At 40.2% G+C, this 24,678-nt stretch overlaps 1 protein-coding gene across 1 annotated transcript in view; it reads right to left on the bottom strand.

Annotated features, from left to right (window-relative positions):
* Positions 1 to 3,113: 3,113 nt before the first annotated feature.
* PYGB (glycogen phosphorylase B) overlaps positions 3,114 to 24,678 on the bottom strand; it is a 62,139-nt gene continuing 40,574 nt past the window's right edge. The window contains exons 9-20 of the mRNA XM_081941394.1: positions 22,207 to 22,299; positions 21,019 to 21,165; positions 19,544 to 19,707; positions 18,408 to 18,522; positions 17,427 to 17,528; positions 15,831 to 15,978; positions 14,550 to 14,608; positions 13,088 to 13,229; positions 12,352 to 12,559; positions 11,051 to 11,185; positions 10,059 to 10,125; positions 3,114 to 8,083 (exon numbers count right to left, since the gene is read on the bottom strand). Of these exons, the coding sequence (XP_081797520.1) occupies positions 7,931 to 8,083; positions 10,059 to 10,125; positions 11,051 to 11,185; positions 12,352 to 12,559; positions 13,088 to 13,229; positions 14,550 to 14,608; positions 15,831 to 15,978; positions 17,427 to 17,528; positions 18,408 to 18,522; positions 19,544 to 19,707; positions 21,019 to 21,165; positions 22,207 to 22,299 (1,533 nt within the window). The 3' untranslated portion in view covers positions 3,114 to 7,930. The remainder of the gene's footprint in view (positions 8,084 to 10,058; positions 10,126 to 11,050; positions 11,186 to 12,351; positions 12,560 to 13,087; positions 13,230 to 14,549; positions 14,609 to 15,830; positions 15,979 to 17,426; positions 17,529 to 18,407; positions 18,523 to 19,543; positions 19,708 to 21,018; positions 21,166 to 22,206; positions 22,300 to 24,678) is intronic.

Here is a 24,678-nt window from a genome sequence, read left to right on the forward strand (position 1 = left end):
GAGTTACATTGTGCCCAACAACTTGACAATTTTTCTATGACCAATTTTGCACATTCAGTGAGATTACATTTGGATCTGACTATTTGCTTAAAAGTACTGCTCACAGTAGATATCCCTTAGATATTCTATAGATATTCTCTATAAGTGTAGAATTTTCATATTTGTCATGAGCTCTTCCAGAACATCTTGGATGTTGGTTATATAAAACAGCGCCAAGAACAAGAATTAATGCAAGTTAAAAATTGGAAGTTACTGAATATGTGAATATTGAAATAATGTAACAAAAACACAATCCAAATGCTGGTAAGGAAAAGCATTACATGGTCAATTTCTACAAAAGATCGAGCAGAAAGTGGATAAAGACAAAACTTTGGCAGTGGCTAATAAATAGAACCTTAAAAAGAAACTGAAGGACTCAAGAGCAAGCTATTCAAACTAATGCAATTAAGTCCAGAATTGAAAAATTATCACATGATTTAAAGTACAAATTGTGCAAAGAATCAGAAGAAACAGTACAACAGAGGTGTCACGTGCAGGCCACATGCCCACCCCAGCTCCATGAATGGGAAAAACGTGAAATATCACGTAACGGAAACATGACACAGCAAGCTTGTCACCTGTGCAGTAGAACATTTACTCTGTGCAAGAAGATCAAACACATTATAAACAATGGCATAATCACCAAAGTGATTTACTCGAACATTTGTAAAAAATTACTTATCACTAATGAAAAATTGGTCAGACCTTAAAATTGAAAAATAGTTGAGAATGAGCAGGTTGTGGGCTTTTGGGATTTCTGAATACAAACTGATAATGTCTTGGCACATAACACACATACATGCCAGATTTAACTGGTTGAAAAGAGGAAAGTGTGAATAATTGATGTGACAATACCAGGGATAGTAAAATAGAACACAAAGAATTGGAAAATAGCACAATGAATCAAGATCTGATATTCAAAGTTGAAAGTTTATGGTATAATCTTTCATGGTGATCCCAGTGGTTATCACTATACTGGATGTCATATCAAAAATGTTAGGCACTTAGGAAATTTGGCATTGACAAATTTACATCTGTCAATTACAAAAGTCTCACTGCTTAGATCCAGATATATACTATCCCAATACATGACCACATCCTAAATTCTTGGAAAGAATGTGATGTATATGAAGACCTACGCCAGCTAAAGTTCAGGCAGCTCTGACTTCACATTGTTGTGTATATATTGTTTCAGTTTTTAAGAACTATTGTCATTGTAATGTTTACGCCATTCCATGGGTCAACCACTAAGGCCTTAAGAAAAATAAAATTACTTTGCAATTATCTGTCTGACTCCACCAGTTATAAAAAGACACCACTATCCAGAATCACTGCTTCAGGCTTCTATGGCCACAGGACACAAAGAAAGGAAATTGGCTCAAATCTCTCATGAACTTCCCTTATGAGGGTGCACATTATGTAGGAGCTGGAAGGAATCTTGGATTATTGTCCATCCCCTTCATCAATGCATTCAACTTTCATTTGAAAACTGAAAAGGAGTGGAAACCACCCCCCTGATGGTTTATTGGCTGAAATAGTTGAATTTATTGTTGTTCGGCTGCTATTTCATTTATACATTTATTGTTTTTACTGTTTTTGGTTGGCTATATAATTCAAAGAAATAGGAAATAATTCTAAATAATATAGGTGATAATTTAAAATAAACGGAGTTGTTGAAGGAACACCAAGCATTGATCTATTCACAAGACAGCTCTGGAGATTGGAACACAGGCTCTTCCATGAATTCAAAATAAGAAATTGGAGTCTTTGTCAACTAAACCCAGGACAATAGCATTCTAAAATGACAAGTGTCTTCCAGATTGTTTAGGAGAGTGGCCAGTTGACATAAAATGCAATTTTACTTCAAGTAAGCTAATCAAAGTATCTGTGGATAAAGCTAGCTGTATTTCATATACGTATGGTACTTTAGAGGAATAAGTCTGGTGTTCACATTTTCATCATGTTACCTTTATGTTTCTTTTTCTAATTAATTGTATTGTATGATGAGTGGCTTAAAATATGTGGCATGGATTCAGTTTGTATAAATAGAAACCAGAGGTTTCATTCTTAGTTGCCCAGGATTCTCACTCAGTTTGTAAAACTCACTAGGCAAACTTGGTTCAATCATAATCTCACAGGATAATCTACTTCACAGAATAATTTTGATAACAAAACAGAGTGGAATAGTTATGCTAGCTTTAAAATATTCTGCATTTTTGTGACTTGTAAGATACCTAACCATACAATATAAAACTCCAATTATTGTCTGTTCAACTATGTAAACTAACTTGCAGTCCTTGTAGGGACACCTTTGAATGATATCTTCCCCATGCCACTGTTGTGAATATTGAACCTAAGAATGGCCATTTAACAAGTCTGCGATGAAAATGTTGGACTTTTCAGTTATCTCAGTCAAATTAGACAAATAATATATTAGATATTTTAGAGACTTGCAGTTGGGAGCCCAACTTCAGTTGGGATTGTGGCATCAGAGGTCACCCCATCACCCCAATTGGAATGGACCACTTTTCTGGATCCAATCTGGGTCTGTCACTGGGACTAGAGTCTTCCAAGCTTTTGGACTCATGCTGGGGCCCATCCTCAGGGCATTTCCCTCTACCAGAACGTGCAGTACAGAGAAGTTCCCCAAGGATGAGCTCCAGCACAAGTTCAAACACTGGGAAGACTAAACCTCTGATCCCGGTGACTAACCCAGATTGGATCCTGCAACATTATGCTGGGACATGTATATTTGTCTTCATTTGCAGACCACTTTTCCTATGCTTTCTATTTGCTGTGGGAGAGAGAAGTTTAGAAAGAAACTACTTATGGGACCAAGTGGTAAAAGATCATCCATGGACAGTGCAGCTCTAGTACTTTGAGTAAATAAGAGAGCTCCCACCATTCCGAACTGACTGAAACCATGAGTTATTTAGTCAAGCAAAGGCATATAATGGAATTTTTGCTTTGCTTTTGGACCTCACTCCTGTAGCTATCACATCATACTTATTACACCGAGTTTAATAATATGGCCATTTTGTAATTTCATTCCAAAATAGAAGGTAAATCAAGTGTAATGTTCATGGAAGTTTAATGTTTTGAAAACACGGGAGAATAACAGTACTATATCATAAGCACACCACACACATTAAAATAAACTCAAAATTAGTTTTGCAAATGACATGATTGTGACAAACACATTTATTTAGCAAGCACAGTAAATTTGCTAATTTGCTTGCTTCAGCCTCTGCCTGGCTAGTTGTTGCTTGAAGAGATATCCTCTCTGAAGTCAGTATTGCTCACAATAGCTTTACAGACCATGAAGAAAAATAACCAGGAATAGAACAACACATTCTTAAGAGTGTAATGCAAAATACATGTGAGATGGGAATGCTTGCGAACATGCAATATTTTATGCACACATTTCAAGACATGATGACACTTCCTCAGCAGAAACCTGTGATACTTTACTTAGATTTAAATAATAACAACACAGTCCACACTATTTAGGGGAAAATGTTCTCTATATGCTGAAAAGAGTAAATCAACTTTGTTTCCTTATTTGAAGCATTTCATGGCATTAAAACGAATCACGGGGACACCAAGCTGTAATCAGCCTAAAAACAATTCATTTTGAAGAAAAGTTTAGCAGCATTCCTTTAACACAATAGTGTAGTCCCTGGAATTCCTCCATTATATATATTCTGCCTTTGACAAAAACATAGTAAAAGGCCAATATCCAGCATCTATGAGCTTTAAACCAGGAATGACCAATATATGTTCTTCAACGTGGGAATAAATTGACTATGCAATGGAAGGCAAGTGGAATGGTTATTTATTAAGAGCAACAACCACATAAATCTAATAGGTACGATGTGTTGTGGAGATTAGCCCTTGTCTTAAATGCAGTTAAGGAAAAATTGTCGATTCAAACTTTCAGCTTGTGAAAAGGCTAACTCTTAATTGTCAGTATTTTAAAGCTTTTCCCTGATTTTGCTGATTTATTCCTATTTTCTATGACTGGCCAAGAAATTGCTCAATCCAATTACAGTTAACTGCATTCCTTTCATCTTCAGTAGGGCATGAATATCACTTTGCTTATTAAAGAGTAACATTGGTTAGATTAGGACCAGGTTAGCTAAAGAACTATTACAATGAATTTGGGATACTGATATAGTTTTACTTTAGTAAACTGATGAGGGAATCTCATCCCTTAAAGTAGGCCCAGCTTGATTCTGTATTTTCAATGCTGTAAAAGTCAGATTAGGCTCCTAACTGATAATATAAAGAAAGAATCTAAAAGGCTATATAAATATTACTATCTGTATCTGTTTTATAAGACAAGGGATTTGAACTTTTGCTTGTCAGCAGGAGAAAAATGTGCAAGAACCAAGGATTTAAGTACATTCATAGTTTTATAGAATTATTTCTTTCTATAGATTAATGTACTGGATGATTTTTCTTGATTTTTCTTTACCTGACTGGCTTCCAGATAAAATGCTGCATTTGTAATTATTTGGGTATACATAACCCATGCAGGAAACATCAGAATATTTTATTAATGTCCAAATGACTATTCATTTGGAGCATGCTTGACTTTCATAATTAAGTACAAGAGGGCCTTATATCTGAGAAACAGGAAATATCACTAAGGGCCAATTAAAATGGTTTGAGTCTAGCAAGCAGGAATCTGCAAGGGTTAAAAAAAAGCAAGGCTTCCTAGTACTGAGGCAACACAGTATGGGCTTTTCATGATCAAAGTTAAGATACTCTATGACAGCCATTTTCAAACAGTAAATTAGGCAAGCTCTTTGGGAATTCATCAGTTAGCCAATCAGGTGTGGCAGACATGTGTTCTTGCCAATCTCTGGTTAATCATCTTTCATTAATGCATGGGCATTCTAGAACACAACTTAGAATGACATGGATATATGATGGTATTGGTATGAAAACCATGTAGTCTTTCACAATTAACATTATGAAAATAATTACTACTCTACAGAGTAAAATTGTAGCCATATTGGTATAATCTCAGTTTATAAATCCAGATTATAAATCCAGAATCATTTCTCTACTACTATTGCTACAATCAGACCAAACAGATTCCAATTAATCACAGACTCCAAATTCTGTGAGCTAAAAAATGATAGTTAGTAGTTTTGGAACAAGCTATAATTGTAAATAAATCTGTGGTTTAACAGCTTGGCTTGTGCTAAGGATCTTTCTAGTTTGGCTGAGCCTGGAAGTTACAATTGTATAAGTACGGCTATATACCACAAACAGCAAATTTAAAAAAACTAAACATGTGAATAACATACTTACAAACATCTTGAATTAATGTTATAAAACCCCAAAGTTTATCTGAAATGAGGTACTATAACTTAACATACCAATATATTCTATAATATACTTAAATGTTGCATAAACTTGGAAGAACTGAACTTTTAGCAGTTATTTAGTGAGTTATGGCTTACACAAAATAGAAAACCATATATTTTACTTGAATTTCATCCACTTTGATTAGACAAAAATATAGCAGACCAATATAAAATGAATATCAGTTTCGCATTCACAATTTGTTGTTTTCTGGAATAATGCAAGCATTGAAAATTTGTTATTTTATGATTCTTGAAATTTATGAAATTATTGTATTTCATGCCATTCCAATAATTGATATGGGCATTGACTAGTCCTGGATAGCGGAAAGGATCACTTAGAGGTGGCGCAGTAGTTAGAATGCAGTACTGCAAGCTACTTCTACTGACTGCCGGCTGCCTGCAATTTGGCAGATCGAATCTCACCAGGCTGAAGGTTGATTCAGCCTTCCATCCTTCCGAGGTCGGAAAAATGAGGACCCAGATTGTTGGGGGCAATATGGTGACTCTGTAAACCGTTTAGAGAGGGCTGTAAAGCACCGTGAAACAGTATATAAATCTGCTATTGATTGATTGATATTGATCTGCATCAGCTCTGTGTTATAACTTCTCAACAGATGGTCAGTGTCAGCTCTGACAAAACTGTCACCTGTTTTGACAAAGTCTTTCTCCTTTTAAGTGAGGGATGCTATTATTGCGTGTCTATTTGCTGTCTATTCAGAAAACTGTGGTCACTGTTTCCTACATTTGATAGATGAAGTTGTATTGCTCATCCATATGGGGTGACCCTAAAAATTAATCTAGGGAGAGATTAGGCAGCTGTTTCTGGCCTCCTGCTCCTATATAACTCCCTGACAGTGGGGAGTGGCTACCACAGGATATTTGGAGGGCATCAGCTTAGAAAGAAATGCTTTGTAGATTATATTCATTATTTCTTTGACCTGGTATTAGATTGGTAATGCCTCTATTAAGAAGTCTGAAAAGGAAAACAGCATGTTTGTTTAATGTTTTGGTTCTGGAAGCTTTTAGGATATACATTCATTTCCATTCTGGTCATTTACAGATAAAGTAGCCATTTAAGGATTGATTGGGCTCTAAAATATAGTCAATTTCCTCAGCATTTGTAAAAAAGAAAAAATATTTATTTGGCAACCCAGGCTAGAGGACCTGATAGATCTCAAAACCGCGATGTTATTGCCTGAAATTAAAATTCATGGGGGTTCCCCAATATTCTTTTAAAATACTAAAAAGGTGACCTCTAGAGACAACACTGACTCAAGAAAAACTCTGGATGGAGTGGTTTCAGTATGAGAAGTGACAGATATTTCAGTGCCTGTTCTTTATATAAGATTGTTTTAAATAATCCATGTAGCTGCACAATTTGAAACATACACAGATATAGTTCCTAAAGCAAAGCTTAGCAATCTACCATGAAGCTAAGCAAATGTCTTAATTTTTTTTTAATTTACTGCCACTTGCTCTGAAAATTATCCAGAATCCAGCAGATCACAAAATATGACCGGTAATTTGACTTAATTCGGGCTAACTGGGCAGTCTCAATGCATCTTGAGGGCAATAGACTGGATGCTAACTTTATGGCTCACAGATTGTTTGGGAATTTTCATTTTAGAGGAGAGCAAGCAGGTTCTTTGGTGCCTTTAACTCACTTTGAACTTCTTCTCCCTATAGGAAAAAGTATCTGGATTTTTCCGTTTGTGATAACCGGTCACTTAGAATGATTCTGGAACTGTCCTGGAGATCAGCAATGGTTCTCCTAATGAGCATAAGCGTGGAGGGGAGGGGAAGGAATAAAACAGGTAACAGAATGCTAAATCCACAACTGGACATTTGTGGGTGTCATCAGAATACAAGTACCTATGTTTGTGTCATGATGCCACCATGTATGTGTCATTTTGAGTCAACCTCAATTTGCTGCAGACACCACTGCAATTAAGACAGAGAAATGACTTCAAGATGACTTACGAGGGAAAAGGATTCTCCTTGGTTACAGAACAGTTCCAGTCTAGCTTCCATATTCCATTCCAGAAGGCAACACATACAGTATTATCCCTGTGGAATCACGTTTTCCATTCAGTTCCGGACTTTGTAGGCTCCTTCTGACTGACCAGTCGGGAACTGCCATAGGAATTAACAAGTTTGGGGACTTGAGGAGCCCTTCAGCATATAATAGATGGATACCTATAAACCATATTGGTATACTGGATTTTTAAGAGAGGGCAAGATTAGAACACCTTTTTTTTTTGGCTTAAACTTTCTGTATCAGGTCTTGAATCTTATGACAGCCTATAAGTTTTGGTCAACCATTTCTTACTGAAGCACCAGCTGCTCTCATTTCAGCTATATGCTTATAAAGATGAAACAAGACAAAGTGTGGTAAAATACATGATTGAATTCATCTGCAGAAAAGTCACAGGGAAGCAGGTATGTCTTAGCAGTAGCAGCAGCAGCAGGAGGAAGCCCATCAGGGTAATTGCATGCACCTTCTAGTGGCAGACTTACTCCCTAGGTATGTTTGGAGGAGGAATTTTCACAGCAGAAGGTTCCACTCCCCAGATCTCTCTGGCATATTCAGTAATTGTCCTGTCACTGGAAAACTTGCCAGAGCATGCAATGTTCTTAATTACTTTTTTAGTCCATTCCCTAGGATTCTAAGAAGAAACAAGAAAGAGATTATTAGGCTGATATCTCAGAGCTTTAATAGTGAAAAGATCATTTGTTATTTATTGGACAGCTAGTTTTTCCAGAAGTTATGAATTCAGAGCCAGAATTCACAACTTTCAGTTTCTGAGAGCTGTAATAAACTTTAACTGTGGTTTCTCCTGTTTGCTCTCTACTTATTTTTGTTGTCTATTCTCCCCCTACCTGTTTAATTGATTGGGAATTGGGATTCCCCATTCCAGATAAATGATCTCAACTACTGCCATCCAATCTACATTTAACCACTTTTTTAAAAAAAATCCTTACATTTCATATAGTTATCGTGTTTCCCTGAAAACAAGACATGGTCTTAATTTTTTTGCCTCCAAAAAAGGCACCAGGCCTTATTTTCAGGGGAAGTCTTCCATTGTCTTACCTCGCGGCAGCAGCACCAACACCCTCATCCAGCAGGAGACCATGTGGCTGCTGCCAGCCCACTTTTTCTGTGGTCGCTTGCTGCCGCCCCTGACCTCTGTTTCGCCATCAGAAGCCTTCAGGAAAGGCCTCTGCAGCTGAGAAATGAACTCCGGATTGATGCACGCAGCGCCGCATGGCCTTGTTTTGCTGTCAGAGGCCTTCATGAAAGCCCTGTGCATCAATCTGAAAGCAAAATGGAAGCCAGGACTGACATGTGCAAGTGGCGGCAAGTGACTGCAGAAGAAGTTGGCCAGCAAGGTGAGGCAGGTGTCGGGGTGTGCGAGGCCTGGCTGCAACTGTCCAAAGGTAAGCAGTTCCAACCCCGCACCCTCATCCTCAGTTGATTTTTATCCATGTGCCATGGCCTCGCTCGTGCAACCAGGTGCAACAGAGTGGGCAGGGTCTTAACTAGGGCTTATTTTGGAGGTAGGGCTTATATTCGATGCACGGGTAAAAATCAAGATAGGGCTTAATTTGGGGGAAACACACTTATCTTTCGGAACTCAGGGCCCAACAACATCCTACTCAAGGATAAAAGCACCTTGATATACTCTTCCTCTGATATGGTACATCCACCAGGGACGCCTTGCTCACTTGTGTTTTGGGCATTTTCCAGATGTGATGGAATATACACCTGGAGTATTAGTGGATAGGAATTTTGGCCACTCAGAGCTTTCCCAGAGAGAGGCCCAGTTATGAGTCGGCACAGTCCTGAGCTGGATGGAAGTGGGATAGGGAGAAGTTCAGAGTAGCCACACACTACAATTTCTCATGGTATATCTAATAGGTTATATTAGATAGCTTTAATTAGGCAAGATCCTGTCCATCAGGTGGAAGCAAACAAAGGATTAAACTCAATGGATTTTGCTGTGTTGTCTTTGACATAGCTAGACCACTGAAAAATGCCTTACATGACGCTGTCCTGCAGAGTGCTTGGAAATTGAAAATGGCCCATAATGTAGCAGAAGGGGCAGTGTTGGGTATGTCTCAATTGTCTACATTATACCACTGTCATGTGAGATGCACTGGCTCCCAGGTTCTTTCGGGTGCAATTCAAGATGCTGATTACATGGCAGAGGGCCAGGTTATTTGTAGATAATTTCTCCCCAAGGGTTTCATTTTCCATCAAGCCAGATAGACTGGGCTCCAAGTCCCTTCCCATTCATGTTGCTATCTAGTGGGAACAAGAAATATGCCCCTTCTGTAAGGCCCTGTGGGACACCTTTCCACTCAGGATCTGGCAGCCCGCTTTAATTTTTCGGAAGGCCAGAAAGAGCTGGCAGTTTCCCTAAGTGCTAGAATAAGATAAGCCGATTACACTAATGTATGTATGATACCTATGTACATTCTGACTGCCCCTTTTCAGCATTGGGCTCACTCTTGGATACCAGGAACACTAGTTATAGTTAGTGTTTCTAGTTAGAAATAACTAGTTTCTAGTTATTTCGTGAAGAAACCTTCTTATCAATTTGCAATTAGTTCAAACTATGAGGAAAGTCTCTATCTTACCATGTATAGTTGGTCCACTTGCCCTTGACATTTGATGTAGGCTTCATAGTCAGCAAATACTTTAAACCTAAACAAAGTAAATGCAACCATAAATTCAATTTATTTTGTTAACTAGAGAGTCGTAAAGAATAATTGGATAAATAAATATAATGTAGCCGTGCTTTAAATAAAGCAAGTTTGGATGTGTTTTTCTTGTCCCTTTGAGTAGTTTAAGTACCTAAGTGTTTAAGTGAGTCTCTCTCCTATGTAACATAATTTCAAAGGACTTTTTCTATGGTAGTTCCCTCTCTGAGGAGGCCTTAAGTCAGGATTGCTTAAGAAACCTTATTTCATTAGTTAACTGATTTCACTGCATTTTCTCTCTCTAAATTTCAGGTACCCTTTAAAAATAAAAATATATCCAAATAATGGCCTGTGCCCTAATCCCCACTTGGTTAGACTACAGTAATGTGCTTTATTTGGCATTGCCTTTGAATTGAAAGCTACAGCTGATTCAGAATGTGGCAGCAAGGCTCTTGACAGTCTAACTCTTTGAGAGTAGAATTACATCTATCTTGAAATTTCTGCATTGGCTGATGGCTTGTTTCTGAGCCCAATTCACGGCAAAAGGAAATAAGCCAGGGTCTGTATGTTATCAATAAAGAGTGTGTCATGCCCCATTCTGGGTTTACAATATATAGTAGTCTTCCCCAATATGATATGCCTCAGATAAGGAACTGCTGTTCTTGTATCTTTCAGCAAGTATGGTGATTAATGTTATGGCTGGAGCAGAGGTGGGTTGCTCCCGGTTTGGCTGAACCGGTAGCGGCGGCGGCAGAAGGCTCCGCCCACCTGCATGCGCAGAAGCATTGTGCGCGCGAGTACGAACAAACCGGTAGTAATCTGGTTAGCAATCCACCACTGGGCTGGAGATGTTGGAAATTATATCTGAACCCACACTGTGGACATTACAAGAAAGTCTATAGTAAAAGTGCACCATTGCTGCCTCCTACCTGTCATGATACATCAACATGTTGACAACATCGTGGAAACAACTAGGATCATTTGGTGAGAAGAAGCCATTGTTTATTTGATCAATAACTTGCTTGAGCTCTGGAATCCTGTCGTAGTATTCCTTAGCAGTGTACCTGAACAAGAAAAATAGGGACACCCTTAACCTTTTCTGCTTCTATTATTATTTATTTCTTGCATTTATACCCCATCTTTTCTCTTGGATTAGAAGGTAATATACACAAGGGTTCCCACAGTGAGTTAAGACTGGGTGAAAATGAGTGCCATGTGGTTAAGTAGAGACTGCTCCATCATCAAGGGGGACATTCATTCAACTCTTTAGCCACTACATCATATTGGCTGTAGGTCAATACTCACCCAAGCAGATTAAATTATAGGTGAGTTGGAAATAATACAGAACACAAAACCTTTATTAAGAATTAATATGCACCAATAGCCTTTTAATCAAATTAAAAGGATATTGGTGCATATTAATTCTTAATAAAGGTGTGATCAGTATTGGATCTTATACAATTTATGAAGAGCAATTTGTGGAAATTGCAGGTTATTTCAAAAATGTTCCTATTTTTAATACAGTGAGTATGTAAGCTCTGTTCTATGCTGTAGCAAGTTCTTCTTATATTACTATAAATGGATGAGAGTTTTGTCACAATGTATAACCCAATCTTCCCACGACAATGCAGCAGTTTTCAATGACTGAATTTTCTAATAAGCTTTCCTCATAATCAGAGATGTTGACCATAAGTAACTCTAATATACATAGGAGAGAATTCAGAGAAGACAAATGGCCTCTTAAGGAGGTCAGGTCTATCCTGATGGCTCTGCTTGCTAGACACGAGATAGAGAAGTCTTTGTCAAAACAGAAACTGAATTCAGCCCATGATGCCCCCCCCCCAAGTTGGCTAAAATGACTAGACCACGCCCACCTGTTCCAAGGGCAAACAAAATCCTGATTCAGCCCATGATGGCCCCGCCCACCCAGTTGGCTAAAATGACTAGACCACGCCCACCTGTTCCCCCAAGGGCAAACAAAATCCTGATTCAGCCCACGATGGCCCCGCCCCCAGTTGGCTAAAATGACTAGACCACGCCCACCTGTTCCCCCAAGGGCAAACAAAATCCTGATTCAGCCCATAATGGGATCAAGTTTGATACCCCTGCTCTAAGGTGAAGCAAAATCCTGAGGAAGCTCAAGGGAAGTTTCCTGCTGGTCCAAAAAATCAATCACATGCCCATAGGCTGTTTCTATGGCCTGTTCATGGTGAAAGGTTCATTTACAAACCCTTTCTTATCCATTGCTTCTACGTCATCCACCCGCATGCCAAAAATGAATAGATTATCATCTCCAGCTTCTTCAGCCATTTCCACATTGGCCCCATCCATTGTCCCAATAGTGAGGGCTCCATTCAGCATGAATTTCATGTTTCCTGTCCCTGAAGCTTCAGTCCCAGCCGTAGATATCTGTTGAGATAGATCTGCAGCAGGAATCACTGGGATGGATTGGGAAAAGAGAAACAGGTAAGATTACATTTTTTTCCTCTGTAAACAAATCATTTTGTTTCTGCACCTAACATGAGCAAGCCTTGTGTGGTCTAATTTTACTGTTCTGAGTAGACTAAGCAGTTCAACATCCCATGTGTTTGCTTCATTGAGGCAGCTGTATGGCATACAGGACTGCATTGACACCTCTGCATCTGCATTTTCTTGCACAACAGCCAGTCAGCCATGGATCACAGTATGCAATTCTTTAGATGCAACTTGCAACAACCTCAGTCAGCACAGCCATAAACAAGGTATGCAAGAAAAGAAAGATCAGCAGAATTTGTAAAGGCACAAGTTGTGCACTACTTAGGCCAGGGGTGTCCAAACTTGGGAACTTTAAGACTTGTGGACTTCAACTCCCAGAATTCCCCAGCCAGTCTGGCTGGGGAATTCTGGGAGTTGAAGTCCACAAGTCTTAAAGTTCCCAAGTTTGGACACCCCTGACTTAGGCCAACCTGCTTCCAAAACTGGCTTACCTTTTTCAGCAAGAGACACTCTGTAGTTTTCCAAGAATATGACTTTGAGTCTATCTCCTATGTAGGGGTCATTATTGATAATTTCTCCAATGGCCGTGATCAATCTTATAATCTTTTTTGCCATGTGGTAGCCTGGAGCTGCCTGGAGGATGAAAAGGAAAAACATCTTAAGAGAGAGAGAAAAAAGGAGTGATGAAAGTCACACGGCAAATGAATACCAAAATATAGCATCTGGATTTCTTAATAAGAAACCACTAATCAGAATTTATTTAAAAGTCTCCATCACTGGTGACTTTTAAGAAGAGACTGGACAGCCACTTGTTTGGAATGGTATAGGGCAGGGATGTCAAACTCAATTTCATTGAGAGCCGCGTTAGAGTTGTGTTTGACCTTGGAGGGCCGGGGGATGGGCATGGCCATGGTAGGCGTGACATGGGACTGCACCCCCACACCCATAGTTTTATACACTTATAAAAATAGAGAGGTGTACATTTCTGTGACTTTGTTTTTTTAATACTTACTTGATCTACTTGATCACCTTATTAAGAAAGATCAAGAAATTGACTCCATGGGAAGAATAGAACTATAAATTATTGACATAGGCTATAGTAGCAGAATCCTGCAACCCTGAAAGGTAAACTATTTTACTTTCCCTCTCTTTTATAACCTTCTGACTTAAGGACAGCCTCCTAGAGCAGTTCGGAGACACTGTTTTGGGCCTGGAAGGTCTCCTGCAGCACTCTGGTGGCCAAAACAGGTAGCGGGAGAACCACGTGTGGCCCCCCTGCACCCCATTTTTGCTAGCAAAGGGACTGCAGGCCAGTCCTTTGCTATTTCCAGGCTGGCCCCGCAAGCCAGATCTAAGCTCCTCTGCATGCCGGATATGTTTGACACCCCTGGTATAGGGTTAGGAGGTTGGAATAGAAGACCTCTAAGGTCCCCTCCAAGTCTGTTATTCTGTTATTATTATATGACGATAATGATGATGAAGTAGGAAGCCATCTTCTGAATTTATCAGCTGAAATACCCAATTCCCAAAGAGAGTGCCACAAATTGATATATGTGAACACTTCTATATACATATAAAATCAAAGGAAGCTTTGATCTCTCCCAGTAGATGCTCCCTGCTACATATATATCTGACTTTTTGTTCTTAATCTTTGCTGAAGTTTGCAACTCGTAGATACCTTAATAAATCCATACCACAATAGGAATTGTCAATCTCCCTGAGTTCTTATTTTAATATGCTGAGTTTCCAAGTAAAAAGGATGTTTGAATCACACAAGGAGACAAAGACTAAAAATATTGGACATGAGTAGTTCTTACTTTTGCATGCTTAAATAATTCAAAATTTAACATAAATGTGAAGTGTGTAGGCAGGCGGTGATGGGTGGAAGGAAGAAATATATGTGTAGTCTTAAGTACTAAGAAGTAAACTTAGCTTCACATTGAAATTCTTTACCTTTCCTCCAATCATAACTGTTCTTGGCACATAGGATTTTTTAGGGTCTTTTCTGATGCCTGAAAAAAAGCAATAAAATTAAGATGGAGAATGATTTTTAAAATGGATGATTTTAAAAAAGAAAAAAAAATAACCAAAAATAATTTTGCCACAGGCAGTGGCAATCAGCAGTGGTGTCGATTCTTGCCCGTAATGGGCCGAAAACAGGACGTGCAGAGGCCAAAAACAGAGCGTGCAGAGGCCAAAAACAGTACGCAAGAAGGCGGTGATGATCCCCACAGCCTGGAACAGATGATCGGTGCTCTTCCGGGAGGCCGATCCAACCGCCAATCAGCTGCTCGTGCTAAATCAGGCTGCGATAACGTGCTGAAGCTGACCAGGCTGTTTGCTGCAAGATTTTTTTTCTTGTTTTCCTCCCCAAAAGCTTCTTATGCGTCTTAGGGTCCTGAGTGTCTTATAGTGCAAAAAATACGGTACTCCCATTGGTATCTTATGACTATCACTTGTTGGTTGTATCTTATGACATATAATTATATCTTGTGATTTATATTTATCACTTTGTTGCTTGTATGTATACTGAGAGTTTATGTACCGGAGACAAATTCCTTGTGTGTCCAATAAAGTTGGCCAATAAAGAATATTCTATTCTATTTTATCACATTCCTAGCATGAAATGTCAATCATACCTATTTCATTTTGCAAAATATTACTTTTTTTTGCCTGCTTGTTTATGACAAACTTCAGTGTTAAGATTTTGATCTCACCAAGGCTTCCATTATGTGTATGCAATTCAGCCGAGGTTCCTAAATATGCTTCTTCATTGTTAACAAAGGGTAGTTTCCGGGAATCTTAAGTTCAAGCGTGCTGGAGCATTATAATCAGAATAAAAGGATATGACTGCTTCTACAAACATATATCCGCATGCGTGTGCGTGCACACACAGACACACACACTCCCACTATCTCTTCAGATTACTTTCTGCTATTGTTAATGTTATCTAGAAGGCAGTGGGGAAATTCATTTTTTTTCACTACCGGTTCTGTGGGCATGGCTTAGTGGGCATCACAGGGGAAGGATACAGCAAAATTCCCATTCCCTCCCCACTCCTGGGGGGAGGATATTGCAAAATTTCCCTTCCCACCCTACTCCTGGGGCCAACCAGAGGTGGCATTTGCCAGTTCTCCAAACTACTCAAAATTTCCACTACCGGTTCTCCAGAACCTGTTGAATTTCACCCCTGCTAGAAGGATTTAAAAGCTTTGATGCTGGCAAAAAACTCACGATTATAGAGAGTGATTATATGTAGGCAATTGAGGAGCTGCCTCTTGTATTCATGAATTCTCTTGACATGCACATCAAACATAGAGGATGCATTAATTTTCACTTTGTACTGTTCTTCCAAGTACGCTGAGAACTTCAGTTTATTCTCCTGCCAAAAAGACAGTTTAGGTTGATCTCAGAAAATTTAAACAGACATTCAACTCAAGTGCCTTTGCCTAAATGGAATTTAAAAAAAAGATACTATCTACTATATAATATAAATATAGTTTTGCTAGGAGGTAGCAGGCAAATGAATATTATAAATAAATGAAGTTAGCTAGCTAGAGGTAAATACAGGTGGTCCTTGATTTACAACCACAATTGGAATTGGAATTTTCTTCCTAAATTGTTGAAGTCATAAGTTGAGTTGGACATGATTTTATGACCATTTTTATGGCAGCTGTTAAGCAAATCACTATAGTTGTTAGGGTCATTAAACAAATCACACCTCCCTAATGGTATTTTTCCCCCAGCAATTAGCAAAAAAGGTTGCAAATCACAATCATGTGTTAACCGAATTCTGCAACTGGTTGCAAATGTGAGCCAAGTGCTAAGTGTCCAATTACAACCACAATCACATGACTGCAGTAGTAGTATGATTGTAATTGTGACTATAGGTCAGTGAGGGCTAACCTTTTTGCCATCGCGTGGCAAAAGCGGGGGGTTGTGTGTGCAGGTGCCCACACCCATAATTCTATGCACCCGCACGCACATGCAACCCCCCTGCGCTCCCCCCGCTTTTGCCACGCGATGGCACAGTGGACCTGTTTTTCGCTCTCCCCGGCTCCAGACCCTTTCTAAGAGCCTGGGGAGGGCGAAAACGGCCCAACTCACAAACCAGAAGTTCGGGAACGGACTTCTGGGTTGCCTGTTGGGCCATTTTTCTCCCTCTGTAGGCTTTAGGAGGCTTCCCTGAAGCCTCTGGAGGGAGAAAAACGGCCCTACAGGCAACCCGGAAGTCCATTCCTGAACTTCTGGTTTGCATGTTGAGTTGTTTTTCACCCTCTGGGAGATATAGGGAAACCTCCGGAGGACGAAAAACGGCCAAAAATTAAGGCAGAAATCATTTGACCAGCACGCACATGCGTGCTGGAGCTGACAGGGCAATGCCTCGTGTGCCCTAAGAAATGGCTTCGATGCCACCTGTGGCATGAGTGCCATAGGTTCGCCATCATGGCTACAGGTCATAAATCACTTTTTCTGAGGCCATTGTAACTTCACTGTAAGTTGAAAGGTTATATAAATTTGTTTACTAAATAAATAAATATTCTAAAAGTAGTTAAACAAATGGTTGTGAGGATGATAGATAGATAGATAGATAGATAGATAGATAGATAGATGATAGATAGATATGATAGGTAGATATGAGGGGTCCTTGGTGCTCTCTGAGCTTGTTTGTTTTCTTGCAGATGTTTCATTACCCTAACTAGGTAACACCATCAGTGTAGAAAGATAGATGATAGACAGACAGACAGATAGCTGGCAGGTAGGCAGGCAGAAAGACAGACAGAGACAAATCTGTAGATAATAGAGAAACGTGCATGTTGCAATTATTACCTGTTTAACTTTAGCTACATCCCTAATAAAGGCTTCATCATTGACAAACTCCAGCAGCTTCTTTAGCTGGCTAAGATCAGTTAGGAAATCTTCTCCAATTCTCTGTATATTAAGAAATAAAATTATAATTAACAGAACTGATACATTTTTCACAGTCGAATGCTTCTATTACTATGTACATCATTGTTAATAGTCACATAAGCGGCAATGTTTTGATACTCAGATGAAATCTGGTTCACTCTTATAGGTCTTGTTGACAATGAATAGGCTAATTTAGGACTAACCACTGAATTGGATACTGGATATAATACAAGATGATTCTGCAAAAATGGAAAAGCGGAGAGAAAAAAAATTAAAAAGCAGCATCTCTATCCTGTCCCTTGGTGTAAAATGTCTTCCCACTTTGGCGTCAAATAAATATCCATCTTATGTGGCTCAACCAAGAGAGGATGTGCTGCCAGATGCAGTATTTGGGAGAAGATATTTGCCAATATTTGGAGTAATAATGCTAACTAACTCACTTGTTTTTATAAACATTAAGGGGGATAAATACTCATAATAATAATATTAATTGAAGTTATTTTCATGATCAGCCAACATCAACTTAGAGGTTAGGCGCTCTGCTTAAATTTTATGTTTCAAATGAAATCTTAAGTAAGGAGAAGTTGACATATGGTCTACCTGATGCAAAGTTGAACATGACTTTCTGCTAATCTGAATGCAGACTTACTATTTATCTGCAGTTGTTTACAGATTCAAAACCATACTTTTGTCAGTCACCTTATTGTTATGCTGTGCTCTGGAATCATCCTAGGTATCAGACAAGATAGTCTGTAGTATGCTGTCTCTTCTTTCCCCCCTCTTTTTGAAGGCAAGGATAACATTTGCTTCCTTCCAGTTATCTGGCGCTTCATCAGATTGTAGCTCAAACCCAACCAAGTATTTCTACAAGCATTTCCTATTGGCTGATACGTAACTTACCTCCACAATGACTTCAGACAGTCCTGGGTTACACAGCAGAAGCCATCGCCTGGGTGTGATACCATTGGTTTTGTTTTGAAATTTTTCTGGCTCTATGTCGTAGAAATCTTTGAATCTACAATGTATACGAGCAAGATAGTTTTAAAAGGAACAGAACGTAATATAAATTATTTGGTGCCATTTAACACCATTAACTTTTTAGCAGCTCAATGCAACCGTTAAAAAGAGAATGTAGTCATAGGATACATTTATGAAAAGCATAATCCAGGTCTTGAGTAGTGCTAATTCTGCTCTCTTCCACATATACCAAAGTATATGTTCTATTTGAAGAACACTGACAAAGTGAAAGCAATTTAATATCTTCAGATATTAAGGACTATAGTTCCAAAAGTACTTTGCAACAGAGCACTGATTCATAGAAATTGAAATGCAAACCATCTGGAAGTTACTAGGTTATAAACTAGTATAATTAATAATTACCTGCCACTGAAAATGGATTATGCCTAGGAAATGTATATGAAGAAATATTTGGGAAATAGTTTATAAGCAGAAAGCTTGCAGGTGATGGAAATGAGAAGTTTAAAGTGAGACTTGATAACCATTTGCTGAAGCAGACAAGTTCTATGTACCCAGCAAAAGGGAGGATGAGATGAACGTTCTTTTAAAATCCTATGTCTTTAAAAATGGGGGACGTTGTCTGGATTGAAATAATTCAAGCTGCATATACTTAAGAATAACAGAGAAGGACTATATTAAATCCCGTTTCTAGACTTGTTAGGTTTCTATGTGTGGGGAGTCTTCTATTATGTAAATTTGTACCCAAAATGCAAATTGAAGAAATCAATTTGTGCTGACTACACAAACTAACCTTAGTTCATTCGTTCATCCATTCATAATTTGTTAAAACTCAGCGTCTATAATTTTTCCTCTCACTAATAAGCACTTCTATTTTCCGGGCTATGTGCAAAATGGTAAAATCATTTATTTTAATCACAAATAAATCAGATTTGAAAGACAGCAGATATGTATGAGAAGAAAAGGCAGTGATTGCTTCTTAGATCAGTGGCATTCTATGAAGAACACCAAGATTGATAGCTTACTTATAACTAAGTAAAAGAGAAACAAGCAGGACTCACACAGAATTCTTCACAATCTCCGAGTGAATCTGAGCCACTCCATTGACTGCATGAGAACCAATGACACACAGGTGGGCCATATTGATCCTCTTACAGTCTCCTTCTTCAATCACAGACATCCTTCGGAGGCGGTCAACATCTCCAGGAAAGAGGGAAGTCACATGCTGACAGAATGTACAAAATGACGGGAATGTTACACAACAAAGTAAATCATCGCTCACAATGAATTCTTTTAAACTGAAAAACATGAACACATCCTCCAAAGTTCAGGAGAGGTGAAACTATTTTACTGCTCTTCCCAAATGCCCTCCTTTATTATCACTATATCCCCTAGAGAAGCCAGCTCCACTAGAGTTTTGATGACCCATCATTTCGCACTCCTGAACTGTTGCAAATGCAGAATTTGAATACTGTGCCGCCTAACAAAAGACATCAAGATCTCTTCCAAGGACGGTATCACTGACACTGAAAAAGATATGCTAAGCTATACTAACAAAGATACCCTTATATGTATTTACATCAGGGGTGGGTTGCTGCCAGCGTTGCTGCCGGTTTGCTCATGCGCACGCTTTGCATTGCTCGCGCATGCACAGTTCAATGCAAATTGTTCTGTACATGCGTAAGAATCATTAAAAAGTAATAAAAACCTTGCTGGCAACAGCAGCAGAGACCAGGCAACTGGTTCTGGGTGGGTGGTGCAGCCAGCCTGGGTCGCTGCTGGTTCGGGCGACCCAGGCCAAAATCCACTACGGTGCAAACTGGTAGCAACCCACCTCTGATTTACATGATCAACTCATCAGCTTCTAAGCCTGACATTTTTGGCAGGGCTATGTACACTGCTGCTTTCCAGAGTGCTATCAGCATCAGTGAATTGTGGACATTGTAACACAAGAAATATGAAGGTAGCAGATGGATGACTGATGTTGTTTTACTGATTGTTGCAAGATCACAAGAATCTGAAGTCCAAATATGATTGATTCTACCCATGCTATTATTCGGTCCAGTTGCTAGAGCTAAATACTGGCTCTTTGCTATGCAGCAAGGTGGCCAAGACGGCATAAAAAAGGATAGCTAAACAAATTCAATAAAACGGCTATGTCTGATGTATGTTTTCATTCAACCATAAGAGACAAATTAAGTCTCTTCTGGTTTGCCATTAGAGATCTCAGTGAGCTTCATCTGATGCTAGCAAAGTAGCGTCACATACTTTAAGCATCTACAGCAAAATAATATTCAAAACCACACAAAATGAAAAAAAATACTTTTAAAATGGCCAAATTCTTACAGGATCATCAAAACTCTGAGGATTTTCATGACTTCACATGTGGTTAGTGAAATCTTATGAGAGCACTAAGACTTTGCAGTATCTTGAGCCTTCCCTTCCTTTCTCTGGGCCGCTGTGTGAGATTGCTAACCTCTGGTATCCTCTCTCTGCCCCTCCCAAGTCCTTTTTTTTTCTCATTTAGATGACTTACATCCAAATGCTTTTGGTTGATGGCGTAAATGATCTCCAGGTGCCTGGGCAGGAGCTTCTGAAACATAGACACCGGCCAGCGCTCCAGGGCCTCAGGCAGCACTGTATGATTGGTGTATGCACAGGTTCGTTTTGTGATTTCCCAGGCCTAGAACCAAGGAGACAAATGAATTAGTGTGAGTAGAAGCAAATTCTACAGGCTGAAAATAAATGGTCGCAACTTCAAATAGCATTAATTTCTGATATTTGCCATGGAGATTACACTGGTGCTGAGTTGTAACTTATCAGTTGCAGCCTCGTTATTAATGAAAAAAAGCACACCTTAATGAAACTGAAATTCAATTGGTGATGGTACTAGAGCTACGTAGAGAGCTTGATGTGTTATAGGAGTACCTCAATCATCGCATACAGAAACAAACCCTGTCTCTGTGTCTAGTTGTTTTAGAATGCAATGCCCTCTAGAGGTATCACAAAGAAGGAGTTGAAACAGTTTATGTCCAGAATGTGAGAGGTCTGTAGATAGTTTCTTAGCCCACTCTCTGACCCATGTAATATTCAGGTCCCCAATGGAAGGCAGGCTGGTTGCAATTATTTTTTCTGCATTCCTAACTATCCGTCGAAGTCTGTTCTGTTTGGTTGCTGCACCAAATCAGACAATTGTAGAAGCGTAAATGATAGACTCAATAATTCCTTTGTAGAACTGTGTTAACAGCTCCTGGAGCAGTCTGAATTTTCTGAGTTGACACTGATGGTTCTAATGCTACAGGTGTCCATTTCAAACTCTGGAAGATTATAGAACCCAGAAACTTGAAGACTTCTACTGTTGATACTACATTGTCTAGTATAGTAAGAGGTAGTAGAATAGGAAAATTCCTCCTAAAATCCACTCTCATCTCTACAGTTTTAAGCATATTCAGCTCCAGATTGTTCAGGCTGCATCACAAGGCCAATTGTTCAATGTCCCGTCTACATGCAGACGCATCGCCATCTCAAATGAGACCAATAACTATTGCATCATCAGTAACTTTAAGAATCTAGCTTCTCACCATCTTGGCTAGAAATTCTGGATAATGCAATCCCTTGATATCTGGAGTAAATCAAGTTGAAGAAGGAGAATCCGCTGGCAGTTTCTGAAAAAACTTGTAGGGGATCAAAAACTGTGCCTTTCCTGCCTCCACTCAACTCTTACCTTATCCCACTCCATCTGTTCAACATCAACAAAGATTCTCATGAGCTCAGGAATGGAGAGGGCTGGGTGAGTGTCATTTAGCTGAATGGCAACCTGTAAAATGGACAACATAAACCTTAATATGAACATTTCCATTATTTCCATCCAGAAAAAGTCCAGTGAGTCCATGGAGCACAATGGAAAATCTGGTTTCATTTTATGCTGATGGCTACTTGGTGACCCCAGACCAGCTACTCTAAATTTCAATTCCTAGATATAAAAAAGAAAAAATATATTAAGGACTCTGGGGGAACTACAGGGTTTAGTCACACATAATCTCGCCAGTGGCCATATCTTGGATTTGATATTTAATCAAGTTTTTAATCCTGATTAAAAGTAAAGTAACAGAAAATATGCTAAAGAAGTATTTAGGGTTGCTACTTAGAAAGTTTTTTTTCAATTGTTCATTCATTCCAAGAACATAATCTGCCGGATTCCTGGTCTGTCCTCTTTTTCCTACTCTTATGCAACTGACAGTTGGTCTTACCTGAACTGTTGTTTTAGGAGGTTTTGCAGGATTAGCCAGGATTGGGTATTGTGATGTCCAATTGGCCTCGAGACAGAGTTAATTTGAAGCCAGGTGGAATCATAAATCCTAGTGGTGGAACCCTTGCAAAATGCCTCAATTGTGGAGATCACCCTCTGTGAAAGCTGGGCGGCCCTTAGGCGTTCCCGCTCAATCTCCACACAGCTAGCTGCATCCACTGTGGCTCGGGATGCACCAGGTTCCCCTGTCTGAGGTCCACATCCTTCCCCGGGATCCTCCACGGATGTGACACTGACAGGCACATTATGTCCACAAACCACACCCGGCGCGGCCAGTAGAGCGCTACTAATATGAGCTCTGCCTTCTCTGATATCAATTTCCGAACTACCACAGGGAGAAGGGGAAGGGGAGGGAAGGCGTAGAGCAGGCCCTCCGGCCACGGAATCGGAAGCGTGTCGACTCCCTCCGTCCCCCAAGCCGGGAATCGAGAGAAGAACCGATTCACCTGAGTGTTCTGCGGTGTGACAAACAGGTCCAACTCCAGATGGTTGAACCTGGAGTAGATGGCCTGGTTTCGGAGAAAGGCTCCACTCCCCGTGGTCGACCGTGGCCTGACTGAGCCAGTCGGCTTGACCCACTCCTGTGATGTGCTCCGCCCTGAGTGATCGAAGATACCTATCCGCCCAGGCGCCGAGTGCCATCACCTCGGTTCGAAGAGCCCTGGAGTGTGTGTTGCCCTGTCGGTTGACATGGGCCTTCACCGCCACGTTGTTGGTCAGCACCAAGACGTCTCAATCCCGAACATGGTCCTTGAAGTGCCGCAATGCCAAGTGAATCGCTCGCAGTTCCAGCCAATTTATATTGTGTTGGAGGTCCAACCAGGTCCAACACCCCTGTGCCATCCGGGACTCCAAGAGAGTTCCCCATCCGTACAAGATGGCATCTGTTGTCAGGATGAGGCACTCCGGCTCCCTGAACTCGCAGCCCTCATGTAGCGCTGGGGAGAGCCACCACCTCAATGACAGCTGCACTTGTGGCGTCACTGGAACCTTTTCCTTGGAATTGCTGGAGTTTAACCTCTGATGCGGCAGGAGACGCCACTGGAGTGGCCTTGTGTGTAGATGAGCCCAAGGCACCACGTCTATGCAAGAAATGATTTTCCCTAGCAAGCTGGAGAGCACTACTACAGGAACAAAACGTTGACTTCAAACTTGTCTAACTAAGGCTAACAAACTAACTTTACGGTCGTGGGACAGGAACACCTTCCCCAGCTTAGAGTCTATGATGGTCCCCAGGTAAGGAATCCTGGTGGTGGGAACGAGGGAAACTCTTATCTAGGTTAACCGAAAAACCTAATTGCTGTAGTGTGGATACTACCAACGAAATATCCTCCCTCGCCCGCTCAAACGATGCTGCTTGGACTAAGATGTCATCAAGATAGCATTGGACCCTGACAGAGCGCTCACGGAGGTAAGCCGCCACTGCGGCTAGGACCTTAGTGAAGGTCTGAGGCACTGACGCCAAGCCAAACGGTAGGGCCCTATACTGGTAGTGGATACCTAAATAGGAGAACCTGAGATACTTACGATGGGGATATGGAGGTAAGCCTCCGTCAGGTCGATGGAGGCCATGAAGTCATTGCGCCTGATCCCCGCCAAGATGGATTTAAGCGATGCCATCTTGAATCTTCTATAGACTAAGTGAAAATTTAGCAGTTTATGATCCAGAATCGCCCTCCATCCCCCCGAACTCTTCGGAACGACAAACAGGTTGGAATAGAAACCTGACCCCACTTGGTCTGGTGGAACCGGTTCCACCGGATGTCGGATCGCCTGCCTCATGACAGAGCATTTATCTTTACTCTTGGCAACCGAAAAAGTCCGAAGGTGGTTCGGCAGAATGGAGAGAAACTCTAGGCGCAGGCCAAATCTGATGGTATTCAGAAC

The sequence above is a fragment of the Natrix helvetica genome (genome assembly GCF_964273705.1).
Source record: "Natrix helvetica genome assembly, chromosome: 2".
In the NCBI taxonomy this organism is placed as follows: Eukaryota; Metazoa; Chordata; class Lepidosauria; order Squamata; family Natricidae; genus Natrix; species Natrix helvetica.